The sequence below is a fragment of the Nanorana parkeri genome, unplaced genomic scaffold (assembly GCF_000935625.1).
Source record: "Nanorana parkeri isolate BGI_ZX_2015 unplaced genomic scaffold, ASM93562v1 scaffold224, whole genome shotgun sequence".
NCBI classification, from domain to species: domain Eukaryota; kingdom Metazoa; phylum Chordata; class Amphibia; order Anura; family Dicroglossidae; genus Nanorana; species Nanorana parkeri.
The window spans coordinates 171,776-186,450 of record NW_017306492.1 but is presented as its reverse complement, the minus strand read 5'-3'; the positions used below and the strand labels follow the sequence as shown (position 1 = coordinate 186,450).

At 43.8% G+C, this 14,675-nt stretch overlaps 1 protein-coding gene across 1 annotated transcript in view; it reads left to right on the top strand.

Moving 5' to 3' along the window:
• Positions 1 to 4,335: 4,335 nt before the first annotated feature.
• Positions 4,336 to 14,675, top strand: part of ARNTL2 (aryl hydrocarbon receptor nuclear translocator like 2) — a 53,019-nt gene continuing 42,679 nt past the window's right edge. Inside the window, exon 1 of the mRNA XM_018556088.1 lies at positions 4,336 to 4,469. Coding sequence (XP_018411590.1) covers positions 4,433 to 4,469 — 37 coding nt within the window. The 5' untranslated portion in view covers positions 4,336 to 4,432. The remainder of the gene's footprint in view (positions 4,470 to 14,675) is intronic.

The following is a 14,675-nucleotide window of genomic DNA, read 5'->3' as shown; positions in this document are numbered from 1 at the left end:
CTTTCACACACGAATGGATGGGGTTCTCCAAGTTTCAGGATATTGAAGCAGAGTGTTTTTTGCTAGCAGGGTAGTCTTGCAGAGCATACAAATGACTGGATGAGAAAGGGAAGCTGGACAAGTAAACTTTGAGGTCTTTTTATAAACAATTAGCAGGGCCGTTCACCCTGTGAATGCTCGCTCTGTGCGAATACAATATATATATATTTTTTTCTTGGACCGGTTGAATATTTTTTGAACTTTTCATGTAATACCACATTATGGCCACTAGATGGCAATGAAGGAGCATAGGAATAGAAATTGATTTTCTATGCTCCAAAGCGCCATCTAGTGGCCATAATTAGAAATGATATTGGAAAAAAACACATTTGAATATACATTGGGGGGAATTTATCAAAACTGGAGCAGACAAACTCTGGAGCAGCTGTGCATGGCAACCATCTCTCTTTCATTTTCAAATTTTAACTGAACAAACTAAAGAGAGAAGCTGATTGGTTGCCATGCACATCTGCTCCAGTTTTGATAAATTCCCCTCATTCTGTTGAAAAGAAACAACTAAAGAACGCTCGTTGTGCCATATGTTTGCACAGAACGACCGTTCACAGATATTTACCAGGTGAACCACCACGCCAATAGTTCATGTATGGACCCCTTTGTCTTTTGTATGATTTTGTAAGGCAACATTGAAAGTTTCATCTTTGTCATTTTAAGGGTCTCTCTCTAAAAGACTATGAGGGATATTGATCAAAATCTGGAGCAGCTGTGCATGGCAACCAATCAGCTTCTCTCTTCAGTTTGTTTGGTTAAGATTTGAAAATGAAAGAGAGAAGCTGATTTGGTTGCCGTGATTTTGTCTGCTCCAGTTTTGATCATTTCCCCTCTATGCATACATTTGCTATGAGTGAAATATGAAAGCTACCATCCTGAAAATGCAAGTAGTGGACTCAAGTACCTCCTGAGCCCCCGATGAAGTACACGGAGCCACAGCTTTGCCTTCGCTGGATGTAAGGTTGTTTTTTTTTAGGTCATGGCTTAGAAATCCTTAAAGCCATCCATTGAAACGTTTCAGAAGTTGAGCAGCAATGTTATTCTTCGTGATTATAGAATTGCATGTTAAATCATTCTCTGACACGCACGTTTCTAATGCCATGCACATGACTCGGTCACATGCTTTTAAACATAGAGAAGCAAGTTCAGCTCCCAGCATGCAATGTTATTTTCGGGTGAAAATAACAAATGGTCAAATTGCTTCACCTTCCAGCATCATCTCTACCTTTTCTTCAAGGAGAAAGGAGCGAGCTCTGGGGCCTGGAGGGTGGGGTTTGAGTATTGCTAACATTGGAGATTGCTGGGCAGTGGTCTTCAAGACATACGGTGCATTGACCTCAATGTAACATGCATGATGTGGGAGGTGGCCCTTGGTCAACTCAAGCGATGGTGGTGGCGTGGGACTTCATGATAACACGTCAGACCACCGTTCAAAATGACACATCACATTAAGGTTCTGAGCCACGAAAGCCAGATCCAGAATATTCAATGTATGGAACTGTTGGCTGTATGAGGTATAATAGGAGACAACCGTGGTGAACCTCATGGCCCAGCAACCGCTACAAAACCATTGATCCCGTAAATCTCAGTTTTGTTTACATCCCGTGATGGTGGAATCTTTGGAATGAACAGACAGAAGAGACAGAGGGGGTGAGTGATGGTGGCCTAGTCATGTATAACATTCAGAAGCTATGAGGACCTTGTGGAGTTGCTGCCACCAGATGAGCTGCTGTTCTTAGGTCAAAGATGGTCCAAAAAAAAAAATTTACAAAACAGGTGTTTGTTTTCTGGCTGCTGTGTAAGTTACTCTTAGGGCCCACTCACCCCTATGTAAGGGCCCACTCACCCCTATGTGAGGGCCCATTCACACTATGTGCATTGGCCTGTGTTGCTTACTGCAGGCCTACTGCAAGGGCCTCTCTCTTAAGGTGGCCATACACTGTACAACCATCGCAAGACCTTAGTCTTGCGATGGTTGTAAAGGGATTAAAAAAACGTACGATCTGCCTATCTTGGACAGGCAGATCCTACTCTCGATCATCGCAAGCCACGCCCCCTGAGGGGCGGGCTTGCGATGACTAATGAGGGGCGGGCTTACGCTGACTGCAAACGGGCAGTGTGCGCGTGCGGCAGTTGTCGAACCAGCAGGCCACCAACTCGCCGAGAATCGTATGATTCCCGGCGGGTTTTCAAACATGCTGGTTCGATGGAATACATCATTATTCTCAGACAAATTCACTGCAACACTTTACAAAGCGTCACTGCATGTTGCAAGGTACTTCATGCATAGAATTATTATTATACAGGATTTATAGAGCGCCAACAGTTTGCGCAGCGCTTTACAATATAGGGCAGACATTACAATCACAATACAATTCAAGACAAGACGGTAAGGAGGGCCCTGCCCCTGAGGGCTTACAATCTAAAAGGGAGGGGGAAGTGATACATGAGGGGGTAGCTATGTGGGGATGAATTGTCTGAGAATAATGATGTATTGTTTGGCTCCTGCTGTGAGCAAAAAAAACACATCAACACAATGCGTTAAAAAAAAACCCCATGTCAACACTTGTCTACTCAAGTGCGCTAAACGCAATGCTGGTGTGTATGCGGGAGCATTCCCCAGTTGAAATGTGCTATGTTGTAATAATACATTATGGCCACTAGATGGAGTCTTCCCAGTCTGATGTAGTGTGTTGCAATATTACATTATGGCCAATAGATGGAGCTAAGGATATAAATCCTTATTTCCTGTGCTCCTCAGCGACATCTGGTGGCCATTATGTAATATTACAACACACTACATTCAAACTGGGGGAAACTCCATCTAGTGGCCATAATGTAATATTACACACACTACATTCAAACTGGGAAAACTCCATCTAGTGGCCATAATGTAATATTACACACACTACATTAAATCTGGGGAAACTCCATCTAGTGGCCATAATGTAATATTACACAGATTACATTAAATCTGGGGAAACTCCATCTAGTGGCCATAATGTAATATTACACACACTACATTAAATCTGGGGAAACTCCATCTAGTGGCCATAATGTAATATTACACACACTACATTCAAACTGGGAAAATATATATTAGGAAATATTTGTTTTTGGCTTTTTTCAACCACAACGATTGTTCACGGATATTTGCAGGGAAAGGGACGTGCAAATTGTTTATAAATAGACCCCCTGATGTCCTGAGCAGTTTAGTTCACCCCTGGAAGGATTTATCCTTACTTCCTGTTTGTCCACTAGAACAGGAAGTGATGGGAAATCTCCCGGGCCAAAACAAACAAACCAAAACCAAATCATCGCCCATTTTGCAGCTTTTACGGCTTATAAACTCTAATTGTATCTCATTGTCCTCATCGGGGAGCGATGGCAGATCAAGAAACGTGCAGCTCGGCATGTCACACGACCTTCCTTGTCACCTGTCCCCGCCCCCCGATATTAGGTTCCTGTCAGTTGGGAACCTCCTTGTGCTGATTCCCGGAATACAGGTCACATGATCACTTCTCGGAAAAATTTGCATAAACTGTAATTAAGCGCACTGTGACGCATGCTGCGGAAACCTGACTGGTAGCTTCAGGCGTCTTCCGGCTCCTCCCATTCTGCTAAAGCTGAACTCTGCGCACACATTAAGAGACTCCCGGGAATGTAGATGAGTGTTATAATTACAGCCAATCTCCTTGTACAGCAGGACTCAGACTGGGAGAAGGAGGTCACCTGACCCTTTTCTAGCTGCCATAGGGAAGGGTCAGGTCTGCCTCTGTGCTCTCTCTGTGGCCCCCGACTGGGTCTGTGCTCTCTCTGTGGCCCCCGACTGGCTCTGTCTATGGCCCCCGACTGGCTCTGTGCTCTCTCTGTGGCCCCCGACTGGGTCTGTGCTCTCTCTGTGGCCCCCGACTGGGTCTGTGCTTTCTCTGTGGCCCCTGGCCAGGTCTGTGCTTTCTCTGTGGCCCCTGGTCATAACCTGTGGCCACTGCTTGTGCTCTGCGTTAGGTCCCTGGCTGGGGTCCTTGGCCAATTGCTGGACTCTGTGCTTTGTCTATGCACCTGGCTGGGTTTGTGGTGCCTGGTCGGGCTCTGTATGCGGCACTTGGCATGTTCTCTATCTGTTGTCCCTGGCCGGGGTCTGAGCTGTGAGCTCTACGGTCTACGGCCCCGGTCTGGTCTGGACTCTCCGCTGCGGAGTGGGCGGTCTCTCTCTCGGAAAGCATCGCGGTTTCCGTGGAAACATACAGCCACGCCCCCTTTCACTCTCGCGGGATGGCTCCCTGCAATAATCTGGCTGCTGGAAAGGAGAGGGCGGGGTGACAGCACGGGGCGGGGCCGGTCGGCAGTACGGGCAGCTCAATGCCGGCTGGCCGGTATCGAGATGACAGCAACCAAGGAAGATGGGGACGGCATGCCGGGTGAGTGTGATCCCAACCCGCCGACAGCGGCGATCGGACTGTGTGTGCTTATACCCCGAGCACCGATACTGCACCGTATACCGCTCCGCACACCGATAGCGCCCCTTATCTGATCCGATACATCACACTTCCTATTATCACCTGAAAAGACCTGATTTATATATAATTATCACCTGTACGATCCTATACATCACCCTATATAATACTGTGATCACTTGTACGATCCTATACATCCCTCTATAATACTGTGATCACCTGTACGATCCTATACATCTCCCTATATAATACTGTGATCACCTGTGCGATCCTATACATCTACCTATATACTGTGATCACCTGTACGATCCTATACATCCCTCTATAATACTGTGATCACCTGTACGATCCTATACATCTCCCTATATACTGTGATCACCTGTACGATCCTATACATTACTCAGTAACAATACTTCCTATTATCTCCTAGTGCTGTGTGATCTATACATTGATGATTTTAATACTTCCTATTATCATGCATAGAATTCTCAGGTACATTTCTCTGTATTATCCTCTATAGGGCACTGTATGACCCCAGACATTACTTTGTATATTAATCCCTATGATCACTTTGACAGTTCTATAAAATTGGATAAATGACTCTGTATACTGATATCTATAGTGTGCTGGGTGATCCTTTACATACTATATATTAATACATATGTTACTTCTTTTATCCCAGTTCATACAGTTCTATGTATTTCACCTACTTCTTCCCCCTGCAAAGTAACATAGGACCCTATACATCACTCTGACATTCTTATAATCACCTTTACAGTACTATAGGGTCATGTACATTAATCTGATCTTATAATCACCTGTACAGTACTATAGGATCATGTATATTACTCTGATCTTATCACCTGTACAGTACTATAGGATCATGTACATTACTCTGATCTTATAATCACCTGTACAGTACTATAGGATCATGTACATTAATCTGATCTTATAATCTGATTTTATAATGTACCGTACTATGGGATCCTATATATTTCTCTAATAATATAATCCTATGTACAGTACTATAGGATCATGTACATTAATCTGATCTTATAATCTGATTTTATAATGTACCGTACTATGGGATCCTATATATTTCTCTAATAATATAATCCTATGTACAGTACTATAGGATCCTATATATTACTCTATCACCTGTACAGTTCTATGGGATCCAATATATTACTTCTTCAATACTGTGGGATTCCATACATTACTCCTATCTGACAGTCTTATAATCACTTGTACAATATAAGATCCTTTGCATTACTCTGATAATATTATCGCCTGTGCAATATTATGAGGTCCAATGCATTATTGTGTCTGACATTCTTATAATCACCTGTACAATACTATAGGATCCTATACATTACTCCAATATTATCACCTGTACAATATATATATATATATATATATATTTTAGGGTTGCACAGATACCAAGTACAGTACTCGGTACGAGTACATGTACCGATACTTTTGAGCTCCAAGGCTAGACTAGAGACAAAATCCAAAAATTAGGAGGCCGCTGTCATCTGTAAGGAGCACACGGAGCTCCTGGGATTTGTACATCTGAGTTTTATTGTACGATTTTGTTTTTATAAATATAAATAAAGGGATGCACAGATACCAGTTTTGCGAGTACGAGTACTGGTACTTGCCGAGTACTTACAAGTACAAGTACTGATACATTTTTGTTTATGGTCATGTGACAGTTTTTCTAAAACAATACAGACTAATGCTTTCAGGACAGTGGTGGAGCGCCAGAGCCAGGTCCCAGCTGCAACCGATGCAACCCTGGTAGTTCTCTGCTGTCACATATATTATTATATCTGTACAGTGCTGGATATTATACACATACCCTGTCACCTGTAGGTTCTTTTGTACTAGGATTATTCTTCCCAGCTGTGACGTGTATGTTATGGGTTCCTTACATCCTATACATTGTCATAACTCTGCTTTTATACAATTTGTGAGCAGAGGCTTTGGTACAGATGAGTTCTATCCACTCAAAACTGGTAGATTTTGTCATTCTGGGTCACCCACCGTCTGAATGCGGTTGGATTTCGGTTGTTTTCCCAAATATTTTTTAAGAAGAATGCAGCTAGAGGAGTGCGGAATGTATTACCACTCACATAAGGCACAGTACTCCCCTACCAATGCTTTCATCTTTGCTCAGTCATCATCCAGGGTCACCATCTACTTCCCGGACTGAGATCTTGGCTCAGAGATGACACAGTCATGTAAACCCCCCATTGCCTGCCATTCTTGGCTGTGTTCACAAATGTCTGACACAGATCAGCCCCTGCTGCAGCCCCTCACCTTGTGGCTTGTTACAATGATGCATTCTGATCACTGGGGGGAGAGGAGACTTAGAAAATGCTTCCTCCTGCCTGCAGCAGACTGATCACTGGGGAGAGGGGACTGAGGAAATGCTTCCTTCTGCCCACAACAGACTGATCACTGGGGGGATTGGAGACTCAGAAAATGGTTCCTCCTTCCTGCAGCAGACTGATCACTGGGGAAGAGGAGACTGAGGAAATGCTTCCTCCTGCCTGCAGCAGACTGATTACTGGGAGAGGGGACTGAGGAAATGCTTCCTCCTGCCTGCAGCAGACTGATGACATCATCACAGCCATCAACACGAGGTGTTTTCATGATTAAAGACGGAACGTTTTTGGAACAATGATACTGTTGCTGTATATTTTGACATGTCCGGAATTGATTGCAGCCTTGTGAAGTCACTGAAAGTTCCACTTTAACCGTTCTTACTGCAATCTGCTGAATGTATAAAGCCGTAAACCTGAAGTAAAAAGCAGGATTGGTGCGGCGATATAACTGAGTGACTTCTCATACAATCCCCTCTTTCTGTGTTAGAGTTTTTGTTGCAGTTTGCTGGTTTAAATTGCATCTTTCTTCCAAATATTTGTTCCTTTTTTTTTACCTCAATTATCCAATTATCGATTGTTGTTTCTTTTTCTTGTCTGGCCTTTAGATTCATATATCTCCCCCCAGAATCTTTGGGAGAGTTCTGTCAGAAAACCAGCAAACAAGAAGTTGTGAACCTAATTTGGTTTCCAGTTCCTCTATTTATAGGTCCTCAGGGATATTTACCAGATTGCCTAAAAATGGATACACCAAAAGCGGCCACTTTCACCGAGCTGTTCTTTCACCTGACTTCAGAGTCTAGGGGAATGTGGCAGCAGGTCCTGGCACTTCAGTAATGGGCGCAGGAAGGGGAGATGTCTTAAGGGTTGATTCATAAAGCTTTTCCCACAACTATATGTTGGACGAATGTCATCCACACATCATTCCTACCACTGGATGGAGCTGAGGAAGATAGGGATTCCTATGCCTTTCGACTCCATCTAGTGCCGGGAATGCCATACAAATGGCATTCACCAAGGGTATAGCTGGGCAAACGTTTTATGAATCAACCCTTAAGACATCTCGCCATGACTGTGCATTCTTGGCAGGATATCTGCTGGTCTATAGACAACCTTAGGATGAGCATACAGTACATGGGATATATTTTGATCCTTCATGACCAAATTCTGCAGATACCAAGATGGTCTTATAACTGCTACCAGCAACAACAAAATGCCAAAAGTTGCTCAACTGATTTTCCAACTTGCTTGTTTTGCTGTGCTATGCAGGGACAATCAGGACTAGTAAATGACGATGAAGGGTTTAATGTAAACAATATGATCATACTAGGTACAGCAGACCTGGGAAGTCAATGCAGAGATCTCACCAATAGTGGCCCCATGAAAGACGTTCTAATGATTCACCAATCTATCTAAAATAATAAAAAAAATTGGCTAGACATACTCAACCTAACCCTTTAAGGCAAAGTTATCCTTATGGTAAACCCAACCCTAAACCAAACCCATTAATCGAGTGTTGGGGAAATTATTATGGAATTCAGGAGCCAGTTTGTCCAATTCAGGAGCCACCAGGCTTTTTTTATAGGAGCCAGCTCCATTGACAACAACTAGAGGAAGCCTCACAAAGTTAGGTGCCAGTTGTAATTCTTACGGAGCATTGGCTACCTGGATGCCAGGAATTTTCCAGCACTGACCTAATCCTAAACTTTACCCTCATCATTAGGACAATGAAACCCATAATAATAAAAACTGTGTGCGGGCTGATACTTGGAAAGCTCAGGTGGCAGAAATACTCTGTCTAATAATCCCAAATCATTGCATCTAAAACTATCAATCCAACTTGAACTACCTTGGATGGAAATAAAATGTCCTCGGTGTGTTAGCAAGGACCTAAAACCCAGGAGTACACTCTCTGGTCTTATGCATAGCTTCTGCCATTACCCAGCCCAATGAGGCAGAAGCTTTCTGTTTACCATTGACCGGCTTGCATGAGATGTTGGCATGGTATGCCATTTATCAGAGCTCCAGCTTTCAGCTACAGTTGAGTCCTGAATACAATTATGTTTGGGGACTTTGGGTTGCACCAAAGATTTCCTCACAACGAAAGGCACAGGCAGACATCTGCTGGTACCTGCTCATAGGGACTGTTGTTGGGCGTATTTTCTGTATGAGCTTTACTTTAAAATTGGAGGAAGTGGGAGGTGCCGGTGTTCTATCAAAGTTTGTGACTACATTAAAATGTGTGACCGGTCACGTGGTCACACATTTTAACGTAACCCCGCCAAGCTTTTCGTAGGTGAAACGTGTGACCGGCAATAGGTCAAGCATTCCAACGCTTTGTCAGCTGTTCCAGGGCAGATCGGCATCGCAGATCGTATGTGCAGGAGAACCGATCTGCCCTGGAACAGCTGATCGGTCCTGAAATTTCACTTCTATCCGACTTTGTGGTATGTGAGATCACACTCACAAAGTCACATTTCAGGAACGATCAGCTGTCCCAGGACAGATCTGTTCTCCTGCACATACGATCTGCGATGCCGATCTGCCCTGGAACAGCTGAGAAAGCGTTGGAATGCTTGACCTATTGCCGGTCACACATTCCACTGCCGAAGAACTGGGTGGGATTACGTTAAAATGTGTGACCACGTCACCAGTCACACATTCTAACGTAGTCACAAACTTTGATAGAACACAGGATCCAAATCTGGTTTAGTCCATACTGAAGAGTGCAATAACTCAGGCTGGGTGGCTCTATAACATGAAGGAACCTCAAAGGATTTGGGGGTAAATAAAGGAGGGTATAGTAAAAAAACCGAGACCACCACACCACATTTTTAGAAGTCCAGAATTATTTATCATCATAGAAGTCTAACGGTAACAAGCCAACACATTTTGAGGGTTACAACACAGCCAAATGTTGAAGCATTTATTGGATGTAATGATAAACTTTGAGCTATATGATGGAATCAATACTTTTGGACTCGTAAATACTCTTCACTTTAAATGCCAGCTACACCCAACCACACACTGGCCCTTTTATTCCTCTTGGCTCCCCAATGGTGAGATGTCCTCATTGTCAGTGATGACAGTGATGGTGTTGGGTTAACAACATAGATTGGTAAGTAGAGAAGGTGGCACCTTTAGTGTAGGAGGGAGTAGAGCCGCACTACTGGAAAATCCCACCATTAGCGCCTGCAAGGGATACAAGTTCTTTGAGAGTGATTGACCCAACCAGTGACCACGCCAGGCATCAGCTGTTTTTATATTTGGTCTCTTTATTTATCTTTAAACCGGTTTGAGCATGACAACTCTGCATATGTGACGAAGGATAATGAGTTCACCATGTTTTCCGCTTTATGAGAAATCTTGGCTTGTTGGTTGAACTCATAAAAGACTTGCTAGCTGGCGGCATCCTTCGCTCTCCACAATGTGATTCTGTTCCCGTAGCGCAAATTAGCATAATCAGTTTCAGCTAGTTGGTGTTGCAGTTGGGTTTAATTAATGTCTGGGATATGCGCCGTTCTCCTGAGAGTTCTGCGGAGAACCTCGCTGCGTGTTTTGAAATGGTTAATTTATTTCACGCCGTGTGTGCCAACTGCGCCTATTAGGCAGGAATGCCCAGAGGGGAGCTTGCGCGCCTGTCCTCACTTCGCCCCACATTGTTCCTTCAGTTGTCTCTTGAAACAAACATCAGTGTCGCTCTTTTCTCCTGAGAGGTGACAAGGACCCATCATCCCTGGCGAATTGTCAAATTAAACATCTGGCAACTGTTTAAGAACTTCATCTGATTGAAAATCAAGAAACATAGAAGAGCTCTTGGAATAACTATGTAATACTTTTACCTTCTTCCTCGCGGCGGAGGAGGATTTAAAGTGGACCTGCCGTTAGATATATTTTGTCAAGTATTGTGTCAGTTAAACACTTCCAGGTATTTATTACCTCTCACAGAGATCACAGGGCTCCTCTTGACAAAGCCTTCGTCTGCTTTTCTCTCCAGAAGGGCAGAACCATCTTTGTTCTGGCATCATCCAGAGTCACCATCTACTTCCTGGACTGAGATGCCATGTATAGTCTGATCACGGGGGGAGAGGAGACTGAGGGAATGTTACCTGCAGCAGAGCAAGCCTAGGCAAAGTCATAGGACTGGAGCTCGAGGACGACTATTTAAAGATAGGGTGAATGTGCATGGCCAAGTCTATGTATAGGAAGGAACTGCTAATCTACAATCAGTATCTTATATGGTCGCATACAGTTTAGTTCCTCTGCTTTGATATTTCTCCATCTCCGCATGTTATAGCTGAGTGGATCTGAGCAAGGGAGAGCTCACAGAACTTGTATGATGCAGAATCCTAACTCTGATCCTGCGTGATCTGTCATGCCAGTAAGTATGATAGACCATGGATAGATGAATAGAGTTCAGGAACCATTCATACCAGCATAGAAACCAGTGGCAGTTTTAATGACCTTGAAGACAAGGGCTTCCATCAACGACAGAGGAAAAAGTTCACTATAAAATGTCACTATAATTTTTTAGGTGTCTTTATTGTCTCCTGGGATTTCCCAGCCTGATATACACACCCAATCACTGGCCACTTTATTAGATATACCTGTTCTAGTGCTTGTTTAAACACATATCTAATCAGCTTATCACAAGACAGCAATTCAATGCATTTAGCCATGTAGACATGGTCAAGATTATCTGCTGAAATTCAAACCTAGCATCAGAATGCGGACGAAAGGTGATTTTGAACATGGCATGGTTAATGGTGCCAGACGGGCTGGTTTGAGTATTTAAGAAACTGCTAATCTACTGGGATTTTTACACACAACCAGCACTAGAGTTTAGAGAGAATGGTCTGAACTAGAGGAAATGTCCAGTTCTCTGGGGGAATATGCCTTGTTGATGCCAGAGGTCAGAGGAGAATGGCCAGACTGGTTCAAGCTGATAGAAAGACAACCGTAACTCAACCACTCGTTACAACCGAGGTCTGCAGAAGAGCATCTCTGAATGCGCAACGCGTGGAACCTTGAAGCAGATGGGCTACAGCAGCAGAAGACCACACCGGGTGCACTCCTGTCAGCTTAGAACAGGAAGGGCTACGATTCGCAAAGGCTCACCAAAATTGGACAATAGAAGATTGGAAAAACATTGCCTGGTCTGATGAGTCTCAATTTCTGCTGCAACATTCGGATGGTCAGGTCAAAGTTTGACATAAGCAACATGACAACATGGGTCCATCCTGCCTATAAGTATCTATGGTCCAGGCTGGTAGTGGTGTGATGGCCTGGGGGATATTTTCTTGGCACACTTTGGGCCCCTTAGTATCAATTGAGTATCATTTTAAATTCCACAGCCTACCGGAGTATTCTTGGTGACCATGTCCATTACTTTATGACTACAGTGTACCCATCTTCTGATGGCTACTTCCAGCCAGATAACGCGCCTTATCACAAAACTAAAATCATCTCAAACTGATTTTTTGAACATGATAATGAGTTTACTGAAATCAAATGGCCCCCACAGTCACCGGATCTCAATCCAATAGAGCACCTTGTTGAATCTATGCCACGAAGAATGAAGGCAGTTCTGAAGACAAAGGGGGGGGGGGGTCCAACCTTGTACTAGCAAGGTGTACCTAATAATGTGTGTGTGTGTGTTTTTATTTAATATATATAATTATAATCTCTAGACACAAATTTGTCAAAGCAATCAGGACTGGGAATTTGTATTCGTTGAAGAAATACATCTAATTTTAAAATGTTCTATTTTAAAGGGTTATCTCACCCTTAATTTTGTGGAATTTGCTGCTTAAAGGCCAGCTCCTTCCACAACTGAAATTATATGGTTGCTGGCAAGTTGTCTTGCTGGTACTGTATATCTCTTGGGATGCCATGGGTGAGATGGTACCGTCATATTCCCAGCTCTGCCCATTTGATGTTCTTTAGTGGCGTAGCACGAACCAAGCCCAGCTGCTAGAGAGTGGCACCTTCCCTTTGCTGTTGTCGGCGGGTCAGAGACCTAAAACCTTCGAGGTATATAAAAAAGTGACAAGTTATTCAGCCAACCAGGGCTGGACTTGCTGTATGTGCGGCTGCAAAAGGGCTCTCTAGGACTTAAGGGCAAGATATACTATATGGAGATCAGATGGGTGCTGGGACTTCTCCAGCTGTGACATGGACATGGCTCACTTTTATCTAGCTGTTAATTGACACATGTGAATATGCGTTTTATTTCTCCAGTAGCCTAATAGGGGACCCAGAAATTGGTCTTGCACTAACTGATGCCCCCCCACCCCCAAGCCTTCAAATTATAATAATGATAAACTCCTCTGGCTGGCCTGATTCTGACCAACAAGATACGCCCTGTCAGAGCTTGGCCAATCAAGTGCATCTGATATACAAGCCTTCTTGGTGTACTTCAGCTGCAGTGTGGCTCACCTTGGGGGTGGGTGATAACCTGAAAACTTGAACCTGACAGGAATTGGTCCCTGTACCCACTAGGATCAGGAGAGTATTGGATTTGGGTCACACAGAAAACCTCTCCAAAGTGCTTCTTTGGTTTTGGCAGAGCGTGAATCGGTTCCAGAGCTGGGAGGATTATCTGCGGCTGGAACAGGAAATGGAGAAGACTTTGCCGGTTCTGCAGGAATAATAAGCAGATGGGTCATGGCTAGCAATGAGCAACAAGCTGCATCATGTTACCCTGTGAGATATAATGTATTTCATCACACTCTGAATGTCTTTAATAGCTCAAAGTATCTCTGTAGCTTGAAGTGCATCTAAACCCAATGACTAAAATCTCATAGAAGCTTTGCTATGTCAATGTCATTTTCAGGATGTTAAAATCTGCAGCTTTCGTTAAAATAATTCCTGGGGATCCTGCCATGAAGGTCTTTGTTTAGGCACTTCCTGTTATATGGTGACAACGTTCTGTCCCTGCCTTCCAATTATGCTTTTGCGTTGTCACATGGGCTTCCAATGGAGTGGCTGTTTCAACACACGTAGGCATGCTCCTCTGTTGTCACCATCAGGAAGCTGTCCTTGATAAAATGCCATGCAGCCATTGCCAGAGTGCCTACAGACAGGAAGGATGCATGAGATCAGCAGCATTGCAACAAAGGATAGAAAAAATGAAAACCGGTAATTTGTTTAAAACACATTGTGCAGTGCTTTAGCAAACTAATTGCTATTCATCTATGTTAATGGCCTTTTATTGCTGAAAGTGTTTACCCCCTTAATATGTTGGCATTGTAAAAGAATGGGTTGGTGGACTCAATTTCCTAGAGCGCCATTTTTAAACGGCACTACAGAAAATGGACATGCTTGGCAAATGCGCCATTTGAAATCCTGCTTTTATTAGACAGGGCCGATCACAAGCACAATGCACGGAGGCTCTATAACTTGTGATCACTGTAAACCAATCGCAGCAATCAGAAATGTAAACACAGCCCTCCCATTCCGCCTCTGCTGCCAATCACTTCTCCTTTGTAAGTAGCTCCCACTACCACTAACAAAAGGTGGGCACACTGACCATAAAGGGGGCAAACACAGAGCAACAAGGGGGCGTAATGACTATAAAGGGAGCACACTGACCACCAATGTTATGGGGGGAAAAATCACCACTGACTACCGACAGTTATGGGCCACTCAACACTGACCCAACATTTAAAGAGACACTCGCCCCTGACCGCCACCATACTGGTGCAGAAACTCCTTACCACTGAAATCTTCATTACATAGTCCTGGCCCCTGCACTCTGACTGCTGAACTGTATACTCTATGT